The 16,244-nt window shown below is 38.0% G+C and overlaps 2 protein-coding genes across 5 annotated transcripts; both read right to left on the bottom strand.

Moving 5' to 3' along the window:
• Positions 1–2,083: 2,083 nt before the first annotated feature.
• ubc (ubiquitin C) lies at positions 2,084–5,751 on the bottom strand. Its single transcript, XM_081353551.1, has 2 exons — positions 5,507–5,751; positions 2,084–3,789 (listed from the first exon to the last, which is right to left on the bottom strand). Exon 2 carries the CDS (start codon positions 3,780–3,782, stop codon positions 2,181–2,183), a length of 1,602 nt encoding a protein of 533 aa, XP_081209677.1. The 5' UTR covers positions 3,783–3,789; positions 5,507–5,751; the 3' UTR covers positions 2,084–2,180.
• Positions 5,752–5,912: 161 nt separating this feature from the next.
• On the bottom strand, positions 5,913–14,154 carry tpst2 (tyrosylprotein sulfotransferase 2). 4 transcript variants are annotated; one of them, XM_081353547.1, is made up of 6 exons: positions 13,848–14,154; positions 13,004–13,507; positions 11,102–11,419; positions 8,569–8,767; positions 7,074–7,124; positions 5,913–6,531 (listed from the first exon to the last, which is right to left on the bottom strand). In XM_081353547.1, the coding sequence occupies exons 2-6, from the start codon at positions 13,501–13,503 to the stop codon at positions 6,493–6,495; spliced, it is 1,107 nt and encodes a 368-aa protein (XP_081209673.1). In that variant the 5' UTR covers positions 13,504–13,507; positions 13,848–14,154; the 3' UTR covers positions 5,913–6,492. The 4 variants fall into 4 exon arrangements, with proteins under 4 accessions (XP_081209673.1, XP_081209675.1, XP_081209674.1 ...); XM_081353549.1 differs by lacking the exon at positions 7,074–7,124 and having other exon boundaries at positions 13,848–13,971; XM_081353548.1 differs by lacking the exon at positions 13,848–14,154 and having other exon boundaries at positions 13,004–13,559.
• Between the last annotated feature and the right edge of the window lie 2,090 nt (positions 14,155–16,244).

Raw genomic sequence — 16,244 nt, 5'->3', positions numbered from 1 at the left:
TCGCTGAGCTCTTAAAGGCTTGTTTATCATTTACTGTGGCAATATGTTCAGAAGACAAGATGAGTAGGGTAGAGTGGGGGAAAACGCCCCCCCTTAAGGAAAATGTGGCATTACAGTGAAACAAAACATAAATGTGACTTGAATTGCCATCCCGGTTTTGAGTGACTATGGCAGGAGTTATTCACCAAATATTAAAATTGCTCAGCCTTCTTAATTAATTAGCATTGAATGACTGAAAATATAAAACCAGTTTTATATTAAATACAAACCAGTTTGCTTCATAGATCAACAGCAAAATTAACAGACAATAGTTTTTAATCTCTAAAAGTAAAAGGCAAGTAATGTAAAAATATGTATATATATTAATATTTATTTCAGCAATGTCCAAAATAGTCAAATTTAACTACCTTCCATCAGTGAGCTAACTTTGCTAACAAGCTAGCTAGTTAAGGCTCACTTGAGGTAATTTTTTCATGTTTTGTTCAAATATTTTGATTTTACCACCTAGTTATACTGCATTAAGTGTAAAACAAAGGATTTGATTGACAGAAATATTTTATTATAGTAATTATGATAGAGAGAAACTATGCTCCCAGGGGGGGCGTTTTACCCCTCAGCGTAGGGGGCGTTTTACCCCACAAGCTATGACTTTTTAAATTTAAAAAAAAAAAATTTAATATAATTATATTTCTTATAAATAACATATGATCTCAAACTACAGACTTCACTATTCATATATCATACATCACTGTGATATCATGAAGAACAATATTCTCTTAAACACTTGTTTACTAATATCTGAAACTTATAGCATTTACCATGTAATCCTCTTCTCTTCAAATATGTCGCTGGTGTCAGCTTCTCCATAGAGATTTGTATATCCCCGTTTTCAACGTAGTGCATAGCAACAGTAAAAATGTATATTGACTACTTTTAGTGGTTATTTTGGGAAAAAGAGGTGGGGGGCGTTTTCCCCCACTCTACCCTATTTTTGTTAGGTATGGCTGGACTGATTTCTAGACTGATACCAGTATGGATTCTTTTCAAGACAATGCAGCAAGTAGCCAAGAGACATTGTCTGTGATTCCTAAAACAAAGATTGATTTGTATCTTTACGCAATACACAACTTTAGGTTGCTCAAGACGCAAGTGCTGCAGGTCAGTTTGAATGAAGTGTCTGCTACACTATATGAAGCCAAAAGAAACTGAATAGTAGCAAAACAAAGATATGTTAGATAATGGTTTATTTATGACCAATAATAAGCTGCAAGCTCTCTTGTGCAAAAGTACCAAAATCCAAAGTCAGCTTATCTTAAGGGCAAATAGTTTTTACAATATAGTTAAACTATTTAACAGTTGCCCTCAACCAACCCGGTTACCATGATTTCATCATTACCCATTCGGCCATCATGACTCAAGGGTCAGACGAAAGACATTTAAAAGAGCCATAACAGACATGAGACCCCTCCAAAATATAAAGGCATTAAAAGGGGTCACAATGGCTAGCTGTTTTGCAAAGCCTCTGGTGACATCTTGCGGCTGGTTTAATAATTGCAGCGTGACAGAGATAGTTATGACACAAGAGAATAACCCATGTATTAGCTTTTCAGTCTTTAGGCCATGGATCCCTAAAGGTGATCACCCTTGTTAAGAAACCAATCCTAAAATTTAAGATATCTTTTATAATAGAATACTCAAATCCTCACAGTAACAAACTGTTAATTGTATTTTGTACATTTAAATTGACTAGTAATATTTTTATTTTAATCAAACATATTGCATTTTCCCCACTAAACCAAAGTTTGAAAACCCCTGTAAGTAGATAAAACATGTGAAATTCCCTTAAGACATTGGAAGAACCACTTTTAGTTAAGGGTTAACCTTTCTCACGTCCCCCAAAAAAGTACATAGTGCACCTTCTACACAATTAAACCCTGAACATAATCACTCACCATTTAACAATTTTAAATTTGACTTTAAACCATTAAAAATACCTATAAACCAATTTTAATCCCCAACATGTAAACATTTGTAATCTATTAAAGAATTTTGTAAATGACTCAAGAGATGACAGACAGCAAAATCAGGAATGCCAGAACTTTATTGAATGATTAAGATGAACAAAGGAAATGGTAATTGGTCTGATCATTTTCAAGACCTATATATTAAACTTAAGCATATTAATTGCCCCCACGAAGACGCAGAACAAGATGGAGGGTGGACTCCTTCTGGATGTTGTAGTCGGACAGCGTGCGTCCATCTTCCAACTGTTTGCCGGCGAAGATCAGACGCTGCTGGTCAGGAGGAATGCCTTCCTTGTCCTGGATCTTGGCCTTGACGTTCTCAATGGTGTCACTTGGTTCCACCTCGAGGGTGATGGTTTTTCCAGTCAGGGTCTTGACGAAGATCTGCATACCACCTCTGAGGCGGAGCACAAGATGGAGGGTGGACTCCTTCTGGATGTTGTAGTCGGACAGCGTGCGTCCATCTTCCAGCTGTTTGCCGGCAAAGATCAGACGCTGCTGGTCAGGAGGAATGCCTTCCTTGTCCTGGATCTTGGCCTTGACATTCTCAATGGTGTCGCTGGGCTCAACCTCAAGAGTGATGGTCTTGCCAGTCAGGGTCTTTACGAAGATCTGCATACCACCTCTGAGGCGGAGCACAAGATGGAGGGTGGACTCCTTCTGGATGTTGTAGTCGGACAGCGTGCGTCCATCTTCCAACTGTTTGCCGGCGAAGATCAGACGCTGCTGGTCAGGAGGAATGCCTTCCTTGTCCTGGATCTTGGCCTTGACATTCTCAATGGTGTCGCTGGGCTCAACCTCAAGAGTGATGGTCTTGCCAGTCAGGGTCTTTACGAAGATCTGCATACCACCTCTGAGGCGGAGCACAAGATGGAGGGTGGACTCCTTCTGGATGTTGTAGTCGGACAGCGTGCGTCCATCTTCCAACTGTTTGCCGGCGAAGATCAGACGCTGCTGGTCAGGAGGAATGCCTTCCTTGTCCTGGATCTTGGCCTTGACATTCTCAATGGTGTCGCTGGGCTCAACCTCAAGAGTGATGGTCTTGCCAGTCAGGGTCTTTACGAAGATCTGCATACCACCTCTGAGGCGGAGCACAAGATGGAGGGTGGACTCCTTCTGGATGTTGTAGTCAGACAGTGTGCGTCCATCTTCCAGCTGTTTGCCAGCGAAGATCAGACGCTGCTGGTCAGGAGGAATGCCTTCCTTGTCCTGGATCTTGGCCTTGACGTTCTCAATGGTGTCACTTGGTTCCACCTCGAGGGTGATGGTTTTTCCAGTCAGGGTCTTGACAAAGATCTGCATACCACCTCTGAGGCGGAGCACAAGATGGAGGGTGGACTCCTTCTGGATGTTGTAGTCGGACAGTGTGCGTCCATCTTCCAGCTGTTTGCCGGCGAAGATCAGACGCTGCTGGTCAGGAGGAATGCCTTCCTTGTCCTGGATCTTGGCCTTGACGTTCTCAATGGTGTCGCTGGGCTCAACCTCAAGAGTGATGGTCTTGCCAGTCAGGGTCTTTACGAAGATCTGCATACCACCTCTGAGGCGGAGCACAAGATGGAGGGTGGACTCCTTCTGGATGTTGTAGTCAGACAGTGTGCGTCCATCTTCCAACTGTTTGCCGGCGAAGATCAGACGCTGCTGGTCAGGAGGAATGCCTTCCTTGTCCTGGATCTTGGCCTTGACGTTCTCAATGGTATCGCTGGGCTCAACCTCAAGAGTGATGGTCTTGCCAGTCAGCGTCTTTACAAAGATCTGCATCTTTACGCTAGAAAGCAAACAAATGTAAATTAATTTCAACATATTGGTGAATGCCATGCACTTGTCTTTAACTTGTCAGAGTAAAAATAGTTTCTTGTCCGGACAAACAGGATTTCTGGTGCAAATATAATTTATTCTGAAGCAATATTCTGTTCTATCAGCTTTGAAATGCTAAAATCTGCATTTGTGATAATTTACCCACTTAATCTTGCAAATAGTATGCATAATTTAAAATACTTAAATTTGACTAATAAATTCAATTAGAAAAACAAGACACTATATGGCTGTTACACATCAAATTAAAACAACTTACACTGAAAAATTACAACTGCATTAAATAAAATGTTATGAGATGGTTTTAAGTATGCAATTAAGTGTTGGGTGGGAGGGGGGATTATTTGACTTTTAAACATTAAATTAAACCACCAGTAGGTGACCGCCAGTGACCTGAGAAATCATATTCTGAATTGTTTGAATGAGAAAGTCATTCAAACAATTCAGAATATGGCAGTGGTTTATGAATAGGTCACTGAATCTTTGACAACCAATTTGTTCAAAACGCAGTAATGAAACAGATGAGTGTTGCTGTGAGATGAGCTATGGTTCTGCTGTGATGTTTATTTGGATATTTTTGCTACTGAAATAACTCAATATTTAATTTAAAATATAAGTGACATTAATATTAACTACTTTATTGAACTGTTATATGAACTCAGCCACATTTTCAATCGAGATGGTACTGAAGAGAGCACTCTTGGCTGTGTGATGTTGCCCAACTATCATGTTATAAATATAAAAAAACATTTTGTATTTTTTTCTCGCAGTATAGTAACCGAGTTTGTGTGCTGCGCTCGTTTGTTTCGGGTTCTCCTTGAGAGGGTGCGCGCCTCAACAGCGCAACCTTGTTACCGTCAGTATGTACATTATATATTATCCACCATTAATCGCCTCTTACACTAAACCTAATAAAATCAGAACCATTCTCGCGTTTCGGTGACGCCCTAGTTGTGTTATTGACGTTTTAATCAGGCTACTTATCCGGTCGGGGAAGTAAAATTCTTCCACTCACCCCTTCAAAAAAATAAACTTGTTCAGCGTTGTAGAGCACTGAAAAGCTCATTTAGGATCGTTAGACAAAGTCCAGAATTATCTAGAAGGTTACTCATAATAAAAGAAACAAACAAGGTAGGTGTGCTTACATCACTACTGCTGACACAGCTGTGAGTCAGGTTTAACAAATGGGCGACTGAAAACAAAATGGCGACATTAACAGAAAATGGCCAGAATAAATACGTAGATTACATAAACATACATATTAATACGAGTTATAATTCGACGGGAGAAATAGTTTAATAACGTGTCGACGGCTGAAAAATGTTTTAAACGCAGATGAATTCAGATATTCGATGACCTCACCGCCCTATTTTGCGGCCTAATTCGCCGCCAATACTGAATGCGAACAAAACATACATAATCCATCGACGAACATTATTTAAATACTTAACCACATTAAATTACCAAAAAATGGAAACTAAAATCACCAAGAACATATAAATTTGGTCCTCAGAAACCACCAGGCCGGCTAGCATAAAAGCTACCGCGTTAGCTTTTTCTAAAATATACGGATATATATTCGACAAATACCTCAAATCAAAACAAAATTCTGTTGTTTTTAAGCAGTGATATATCTGGCGTTGTTTGCGTATAGTTTACTTCATACTTACAAACAAATGTTCTTTTCTTGAAGAGCACGGAGTTTATGAGTCTCTTTCCTTTCGTCACGGGAGCGAATCTAACTGCTCAAAACAAAAGATCCGGGTATTTATACACAACGCGGTGTATCCTTCCGCCGCTACGCCCAGCGCACTATTTAAAAAGGTGCAGCTATTAAATTTGAAAACTTGGGTTTCATGGGAATCAACAACATATGTGTTATGCTGAACATATACCAATATGCATTTTATACATTAGTTTTGTGGACGTAAAACAGATCTGTTTATTTGGTGTGATCGTGGGGGTTGGGGGACCGGCGGAGTGATATGATTATCTGCACACGGTTGGCCTTGATCAAATGTTTTGAGATCAAGAAAATGTCACATATAGGCTTCAAAATAACACATTACGCGATTTCTATGAAATATTTTTATTGAAATAATGCACTTTTAGAAACACTGAGGTAAACAGGATAATTTTGGCAATAGAAAAAAAGAATGGCTCCATTTAATAATATCTAGGTCAAGAAAATGAACGCTGGCACATAGCAACAGCATTCAGTGCGTCTGCGTCACCAAGCGCAACGTCACGCTTTTCTCATTTCCCAAAACAAGACACAAAATTGCAATGTTTATGAAGTTCACTTCAGTGATGGTTTGCTTCCATCGATTAATACTCTTCCGAGAACATCAGGAAGTAAATATAGCCAACCTGTCCAGTCTTCAATGTTCTTTTTTAAGACTTACATCAGTAAATTGCATTACAACATGTGGTACATATTAAGATTTAGTCACTTGATTTTCTTAATGATTCTGGTGATTTCAAAATAAGGCAGTTCAGGTGACACAGGGATATAACCACAGTTATTGCATTATAATGTTATTGCTCATCAGGTTGCTCTCTATCATGTGAAAGGCCTCCAAGGTGTATGGCACAAAATGGTCAAGTTATCCAAAGCTGAACACAAGAACATATTGCAATCAATGCAGAACTCTGTTCAGTTTCTTCCTCCTTTAGAATTTATCTTTGAAGATACCTGTCAATAGAAAGAAATGTTTTCAAATTGAGCATGGTTAATGCAAAACAACTAAAGACAGCGGCCTATAATCATAATATATAGGCAACTTACACAGTGCCCACAGAAAGTATTGGGACATATAGGCCTAACATAATTGCTTTAGACAACAAAACAACAAATCAAGTGGCATCTGCACATAAGCGATGCTAGAAATTTTCTACAACTAACTTCTGCCAGTTTTGCAATGACTTTATATAAACTAAAACCAATTAAACCTAGTAGCATAACCACTGCAGTTCACCTTAACTATGTTCTGCTAACTTTTGACAATCAGAATGTGTCCAAAAGCATATACAATCTTTTTTTATTTATCATTTCAAACCTAACAAACATATTTATGTCAACAGTTTAGCCTGAAATGTGTGCTTGTGCTGTCTTTCTTTCAAATAAATGACACTTGCTTTAATGTTTGCCATCCGACTTAATGACATTCAGACATTTTGTTTCAAAAATTGTTTTTGGGGCCAAAGTATTTTAAACAATCAAAGGCATGCACTTACTTGTGCCAATCTTTTCAGGTTTGTAGGAGTTTTAAAATCTCCTCTCAATACCTAAGAAAAAACATGGAAAAAATGGAAATGACTTTATTACATTTACAAAAAACTACACTTCAAAAAGGTTTTTTTTCTCTCTCGCAATGATGCCATAGAATAATAATTTTTGTTCCTGGAAGAACCTTTTAGTAAAAAAAAAATAAAAATAAAAAATTCTTAGTTTAAAAGACATTTAAAAAAAATAACCTTTTAAGTAGTGGTGTAGTGCGAAAAAAAGCTTCATTCTGTTTTACGTTTTGACGAGCCTGCAAAGCATTGAAGTGTTATCGTCTTATAAGATCAGAACATTTTTGCAAACTAAAATTGTGCGCATTATCGCCATCCATTGTTTCATCACACATCTTGCAGCTTTACGGTTCACTGAGAAGAGATCGTCTGATGATTATGTAAAGAGCGTGCAGTTGAGATGTCATATGAATCGACCTATGAAGGTGTGGAAGAAATTTAATATGTTCTATATGTTTGCATTTTCTTATATTCATAGAATCTTAGAAACATGATGGTAATTAGATTAAGGTTATAAAATGCATGATGACTGCATTCTCTGCTACATTGATAGAACAAAGAACTGTTATTAACCCTTATGAATGTATGATCTTGTATACGTGGCTTGACAAAAAGTAATGTGTGACTAATGTATGACCGAGACACAGGGCCTTAACTCAAGGGTAGCATTTGATAAACACGTCTAACAATGTGTTAGTTATGGCTGAGACATCTTCATTTAGCCTAGAGAAATAACCTTGGGGGAGTCAGGACTATAAAGACGGAAGGATGCCCTCCTCTCATTGTCGCACTCTGCAGCCACTCTGTATGACTGTATGATTGCTGACCTTTCCTGGCAAGGGAATAATCTTCAAAGACAATTGTTACAGGTTTGTCTCTTATCCAGTAATAGAAAATTGTTTGCCACCACACAGGTTACACTGTTGTATATAGTGCAATTTATGCAAGCCAAAGATTAAAACATGTCTGTGTCGAAGACTTCAAGCACATACAGGTGAATAATAGCCTTTTTAAATTGATTAATTGTCCTGCTTTATTGCATTCTATATCAAATGACCCATCATAGTTTAATCTGTCCCGCCACAATTTTTCTAATCAACCTAAAAGATCACCAATGTCATGTTTTGCACCATTGCTTTGGCAAAGTATCTGTCAACCGAAAAGAAACTCATAAATCATTTATTCAGTTATTTGTAATGTACAATGTCATTGTAAAAAAAATCAATGTAGTTTCAACTTTTGTTAACTTTAACTTACAAGTAGCTTGTCAAATTAGTTTCAGAGTTGCTTCCCCAACACTGATTAAGAACCTTTATTTTTATCCTTATAAAAATAAAGTTAAAATTGTATCTTTATTTTATAGTGTAGCAAGATCTGATCTTTGAGTTTCACTGGATGAATTGAAACGCACATATTCTGTGTTATTTGCACATACCCTTTGAGTATTGTTGATCACTTCGGGATCTGGTGGACCATAGTCTGGGGGATTGGCGTTGGGGTTGTAGCCCAGTTTACGGAGCATTGGAGCGATGTTCTCCATGTCCACCTGGACTTCTGCTGGGATGTGGCCGACCCATCGTGTGAGAGCTTCTAGGTTAACTGGTTTGATCACCTGATCCGTGGAGCGTTCGGTTCTTAAAAACATTGTGAGAAGTGAGTATTGACAAGAAACAGAAGAAGGCCGAAAAACAGGGATAGGCAACGTCGGTCCAGGAGTGCCGCTGTCCTGCAGAGTTTAGCTCCTCCAACCCTTATCAAACACACCTGAACAAGCTAATCAATGTCTTCAGGATCACTAAGGGTACGTTTACATGACAACGATATACTTAAAATGGAGATGTTTTTCCAGAGTTTTCCGCGTACAGACTACAGACAACACCATTGTCAAAACGATTCCCATTCACACAGATCCGCGCAATCCACGACTAAAAACGCTGTATTTGCTGCCAGGCCATTAGATGGCGATGAAACACTATACTGACACGTAATACGCATGTGCATGACGTCATCGTCTTCAGAGATTCACATTTTTGTTCTTAACACGGAGACCGTTTTCATAAACTTCCATTTTGAAACCCGTTTTCAAAAGTTTGCGTTTTCAGGCACCCAAAACGCTGTTGTCGTGTAAATGTACTGCTAAAATGCATAAAAAGTTTTATGTTTTTAGTTGAAATCGGTGTCGTGTAAACAGCCCCTAAGGCTGTGTCTGAAATCTCCCATTATACTCATGGGCACTATTTGCAAGGACAGCCATTTGTAGTGGTGTCCGAAACGGTCCGAAACCATGGCTGCGTTCCAGTCCAAAATTGTCATGCCCTTCACTCGCTAACTTCCCTCCATCTCGTTCACTCGGATGTACGTCATTGCTTACGTTGCATGAGTGCCCACTACTGGCGGAAACAGCGGCGGGCTGAACTGGAACGTCCTAAGCCCTTGATCACTTGGAATCAGCTAAAGAGTTGATTTATTATTTAATTTTTTTTCCCTTTAAGAATTTGTTTAATGCAGAATCCAAATGTATATAGGTGTGGGTGGGTTGTTTTAAATAAAAAAATATATAATTAATATATCATAGAGTTGTTTGTTGTGGTGGTGATTAGATGAGATTTGTGGTGACATCACAATCGTACTGCATTGTGGGACATATAGGTGCCTGAAGTGTACATATGAAGTAGACTCGGTCAAAATCGAGGGAACGAGGGTCTGTCCATATAAACTTCCCTCGTCCACTTCACGAAGTGGAACGCACTTCAAAATGGCGGCGGGGATTCCCCCGAGGGAAAGTGCTTAGGGAAGTTCGCAAGTGCGTGTCTAAAAGTGGACTGGAACGCAGCACATGTACAACTGATGTACGCTCAACAGCAAGAGAATACCCATAATGCACTGTGATGTTCACATCAAATGAATTCCCGCATCTCGCCAGTAGATGGCACCGCAGCTGAATCATCCATCCATTTTCCAAACCGCAGGTCCAATGCAAGCGGGAAGGAAGTCGACCGGAAGTTGAAGCCGGCCGCGTGCCACCATCTTGTAGCAGAACTTCACCTGCTGTTAGCATCCCATTGACTCCCATTCATTTTGACGTCACTTTGACAGCGAACAACTTTACATCTGAGGCGTTTGAAGACTCCATTTGTCCATTATTTATTTCTAAAGAAACACGACAATGTATAAAATGCTCCATTACCTTGTAGCTTATGTTATGGCCCCGTAGAAGCAGTTTTTGTACAAGTAGGCTAACGACTGCGTCATAACCACGCGACTCTCTGTCGCACAGTAGAGAGATTACCGTATGGACAGGAGAAGCTCGCGGGCAATCGGGAAGACGTGGAGGCAAAATGACAAAATTATTAATCAGAATACAAGGGAATGATTCAGATTTCTCTTGGCACAGCCACTAGAAGACAGACGGGTTGCTCACGTCACATCTACGTCGTCAAGCTCAGTTTGAGTCTGCGCGTCAGGAACGGAAGTCCTAAAAAATCGCTAAAAATGGGCTTCACTTGTCTCAAATGAGTTCCAATGAGATGGCTCTGTCCACTTCTTATACTGTCTATGGTCCAATGTGGGTACAGCGTAATATCATTACAGGTATAAATTCCTTTTTAATTGATTATTAAATTGTTTAATTAAGGTTTATACATGGTAGTTTCCATGACAGAGTTGAAGATAAATATTTTCATTGCTACTGGAGCTGCCAGTTTGCTAAGTTTCAAATGATTATTAAACCGCAAGCACAAACTATGCAAAAGCAGCAGCAGCCCTCAGGCGCAATTAGTGTCCGATATTCACTCACTCATTTTCATTCACTCCTTCAAGTGGACTATATTAGTGGACTAATGCAGGGAATAGTAATTGAGGGTATGTTTTTTTTTTCAGGGTTGGAGCTAGACTCTGCAGGACAGCGGCACTCCAGGACCAATGGTGCCTATCCTTGGCCTAAAATATGAAATGTAATTTCACCCTACCGAGATAGTGATACCCCCCCTGGCCGCCCGATGGCCTCCTCATGGTGAAGCACCCCTTCATGCCACGGGGATTTGAGAAAATGAAGCACACGCTGCATGGTGGCTCGTGGCTGCAGCACCAGATCCTCGTAGCGGACCGCCATACACCGCCTTTGGCCAACAGCCATACACTGGGAGAGCATCACTTCAATTGCATTGCTCCATTTAGTCAGACAGTCCCTGTAGCTGGACAGGTTGAAGCCAGAGATAGACACTTTTCTGGAGATCATAGAGTGAACTGACGCTCGACCATCTCTGAGCATTAGCAGGAATTTCGAGCTGAAAGGACAGATTCAGGACAGATAAAATGCCATGAAAAAGATCAACAACAAAGGCAAAGCAATTATTTTAGACATCTGTCAATTTGAATATATTGACACAGAATCTCATCTCAGCACTTTTGATGAATGGCTATGCTATTTATTTTTATATTTATATATGAAGACTTCAGATGCAAAAGCCTCTAAGTGCCATCTGAAATTTTCTTCTAAAATGAGCATTTTTATCAAGCTTGTATATTTAGTTTCAGTAATTTCACTTTAATGACAAATAGGTAATATTCATTGCCATTAAAGTGAAATAACTGAACATAAACATACAAGCTTGATAAAAATGATCATTCTAGAAGAAAATTTCAGATGGCACTTAGAGGCTTCTGCATCTGAAGCCTTCATTATATTTACGCTATCAACATTTGTGAGATTTAGTCAGTCAAAACAGTTTTGAGTTAAATTGATTTTGTGTCTCTGGAAAATAGTGATCTAGGATTATGTATGTAGGATTATTGTATTATGTTAATTGATTAATTAATGGGGTTATTATTCAGTATTTCCATGTATTAGATGTACATTTAAGACGTCTTTGCTTTCATTATAATCTATTGGTTACTTGAGTGAAATTGTTCAGTTTGCATTATTAGTGTTGCTATTATGACATTTCTTCAATTAAAATATGGGCAATTAATTATGTAAATCTTTATGTAAATACATTTCAGATGAATCTCTTTTACTGGGATTCTTATCAGGTATTCAATTATTCAACTAAATTGTCAAAATGTAATTTTAAATAGAATAGTTTATTTAGTAATAATATATATATATATATATATATATATATATATATATATATATATATATATATATATATATATATATATATATATATATATAGTGGGGTAAGATGGCCTCTTTGAATCATTTTACATTTTGTTCTATAACATCTAAATTAGCAAAGGTTTCTATTTATTTCCTATAATAAGACATTGGCGGATGCATCATCATCCTGCACATGCTAAACTTGTTTAGCATCTAAATATGTTACAATTTAAAAGTAAATGCACATTGTTTTTAAGGGGGCATCTTCTCGCATGTAACCCTAATATAGTCCTGTGATGTAAAGCTGAATTTTCAGCATCATTATGCCAGTCTTCAGTGTCACATGATCCTTCAGAAATCATTCTAATATGATTATTTGCTGCTCGAGAAACATTTCTTATTATAATCAATGGTGAAATCCGTTGTGCTGCTTACCACAATATTTTTGGTGGATTCTTTGATGAACAGAAAGTTAAAAAGAACACCATTTATTTGAAATATATATATTATTTGGTTATAATGTGAAAGCCTTGACTGTCACTTTTGATCAATTTAATGCATCACTGCTAAATAATATATATATACAGTGTGTATATATGTATATATATATATATATATATATATATATATATACACAAACTCTTGAATGGTGGTGTAATACAAAATGTGCTTATATAGATTATATAATAATAACTAATGTAAATGTCTTTGAGTAGAACTTTTTAATTAGCATGAAATAAAATAAAATAAAAGAATCCTCTAATCTTACTTGGGGAAAATGTGTGACAGATAAACTGCACTCTTCAGTGTAAAGGGGTCTTTATTGCACAGCACTCGTGCAGGTTCTCCATGGCGCGCGATGACCTCCAGGAGGAAGGCAGAGGTTGCAGCGTCCAGCATCTCCTGACTGACTCCCTCGTCCTCCAGAGCCCAGCGTTCCCCTGAGTCCTGCCTTCCCCATGCCTGCCGCAGGGCCAGCATCCTGGGGATCACCCGCGTCTCCTCCCCGCAGCGGATGTCAGGGTGGGCATCGAGCATGACCCGCATCAGAGTGGTCCCTGATCGTGGAACACCACCCACAAACACCATTGGCGTGTTCTGATCATACCGATACTGTGTCTGGTTCCAGTTTCGAAACCCTATAGACACCACATGAGTCCTGGGAAGCTCTCCGAGGCATGCCAGCACTCGATATAGAGTCCTAGTGAGAGTCCACGTTCCGAACACGGTTAGCAGGAGTACAACTGTCCGTTTGACTGACAACCGCATCACTCTGAGACATTGCAAGAGGAAAACATTTCAAGTTTAAACACCGTGTTGACTGCACTTCCTCTGTTGGCTACTTCTGCAAATATTTTGTTGTGAACTGCGAGATAACTGGCTACAGGAACTAAGAGTGTCATTTATTAGATCTTATCTATGAATCACACACCATTCTTTAAAAATGACTTTTTTGCATATAAAAAAAAAAAGGTGAAAGTGGTTTATGAAACATGCATGATATACACAGGAAATATTGAGCTGAAAAAAGATAATGCATTGATAAAGTGACATGATACGAGATGCATTAAACACGATACGCACGATAAGTCATTAAGGAACTATTAACTCACCTTCACAAGAAAAACAATGAACATCGCATGATCTCCATGTGCTGAAGTGAAGGCAAATGGGCAGAATGCACAAAGAGGAAGTGAACGCAGTTTAGAAATAGGTTATCAGTCGAGATCTTTCCTGACAGCCACAAACAGTTCTCCTCTACCAAAAATGTCTTTTCCTGTGTCTCTAAACCTCAAATGTGCTCAATCTGTGCTGAAAGATTCTTTGCTAAAAGGTGCAAATTTGATTGAAATGCATTCATTTAACACTTTCAAAAAACATTTAAAGGAAATGGGTGAACTGAGAAATGAGAAAAGGTGTGAAACTTTGACTAATAAATGTGGTATTTGCATGCAAGTTGGAGGAGGCTGGATGTTTCCACTGCATTAGACTGTGCTGACATCCCTTACGAAAAAGAAGTTTATTCAAGTGTGCTATTAGTAGGCTATACTTCTTTTAAACTAAAAATAAGAAAGTATACTTTCAGTCTACTTTTTATGTACTTCTCAGAAATATACTTCAAATTCCACTTAAGTATACTTGACTCATACTGACAGAAAAGTCTAAGTGTATTTGGCCTATACTTGTTGATCGAGATATACTTACAAGTATAATTAAGTATTCTAAGTATTCTTGGCTTGTATTGTGTTTTCTATTTTGATTGAGAAGCTTATTAAATACTTAAAAAAAACATAATATTACACACTGTCTTATAAACTAACATGTTCAAGTTTATATAGTAACAAGCTTTCGGGTGGAATAGCTTATAGAGTAAATAAAATAAGTATGGAACTGAACCTGATCTTGTACACAGCGATAATAATTCCCTTACCAAAAATACGTTTATTCAAGTGTTCTATTAGTATACTTCTTTTCAACTAAAAAGAAGAAAGCATACTTTCAGTCTACATTTTATATACTTCTCAAAAATATACTTTATGTACTTCTCAGAAATATAGGCTACTTAATTACACTTAAGTGTACTTGACTTACTGAGAGAAAAGTCCAAGTATATTTGGCCTATACTTGTACTCAATCTTTTGATCGAGATATACTTAAAAGTTGAATTATTCAAAGTATACTTGGCTTGTAGTTGTGTTAACTCTTTTGATCGGGTAGCCTATTAAAATATACTTTTTTTACATAGTTTTTCATATACAGTCTTATTAAACTTACATTGTTTGAAAATATTGATATAAAACAGATATGTTTCTAATTCTGCGCAACTTAATTTTTGTGTAGGCTAGGCTAGTCCACTGGTAGTGTACATAGTAATGCTCACTCAAATGTAAAATAATGTGATCATTTATATATAAATGGTAAACTATAAGTATGATGTTAAGTTCACTTAAAGAAAACTTGTAGTATAAAACTACTAAACTAGTAGTTTACTGAGAGTACACTTCAAAGTTGCTACAAGTATTAAATAGTAAACTACTATATATACCCATAAGTTCACTTGCAGTACAAATGAGAAACATAATTATGAACTAGTTGTGCACTTAAAGTTTACTACTGTTACACTTAAACATATACTTTTATATACTAAAAGTGGGCCAATTTAGTCCCAAACGGTATTAAAACTTGTACACTTACAAGTTTACTACTAGTACATACTGACATTAGTACACTTACTACATAATGTATACTTAAAAATATACTTGAACATTACTTAAATATACTTCATAAAATGAACTTGACGTATACTCCTTTTCCGGATACCCAGAAGGAAGATGTTACTGATTGCAAATTGCTTTTTTAAAGGTGGTATCAGTGATTTCAGGCCCAAAAATATTTTTATCACATTCATCTAATCTTTCCTAACGATCCGCTAGCTGCCCGCCCCATAAGCATGCCGTCAAAAAAACACATCTCTGTAGGCAGCCTAGGCTCTGAGATCTGCACACAAAAACAAATGGTTTAGCCAAACACTCAAAACCAAAACAAATAGTGTTCCAACCAATCACCGACAGGGGGAGGGTGTTGTGAGGTTTTGAGCTCGTGCACGGCTGCACGCGAAGTCAGAGCTGAAGAAAAAGCTGTCTCAAAACCTCACAACACCCTCCCCCTGTCGGTGATTGGTTGGAACACTATTTGTTTTGGTTTTGAGTGTTTGACTAAACCATTTGTTTTTGTGTGCAGATCTCAGAGCCTAGGCTGCCTACAGAGACGCGTTTTTTTTGACGGCATGCTTATGGGGCGGGCAGCTAGCGGATCGTTAGGAAAGATTAGATGAATGTGATAAAAATATTTTTGGGCCTGAAATCACTGATACTACCTTTAATATTTCGTTTATGTATCTCAGAAGATTCCTCAGCAAATCTAGACACAAAATACTGACATACAGTAAAAATTTAGAGCTAGAAAATGAGTGTAGAAGTATTCGATTGAATGATCATTATGAGTCAAGG

Source organism: Scardinius erythrophthalmus, assembly GCF_964197995.2.
Source record: "Scardinius erythrophthalmus genome assembly, chromosome: 23".
In the NCBI taxonomy this organism is placed as follows: domain Eukaryota; kingdom Metazoa; phylum Chordata; class Actinopteri; order Cypriniformes; family Leuciscidae; genus Scardinius; species Scardinius erythrophthalmus.
The sequence above is the reverse complement of the archived record's forward strand: the minus strand, read 5'-3'. Positions and strand labels throughout refer to the sequence as shown.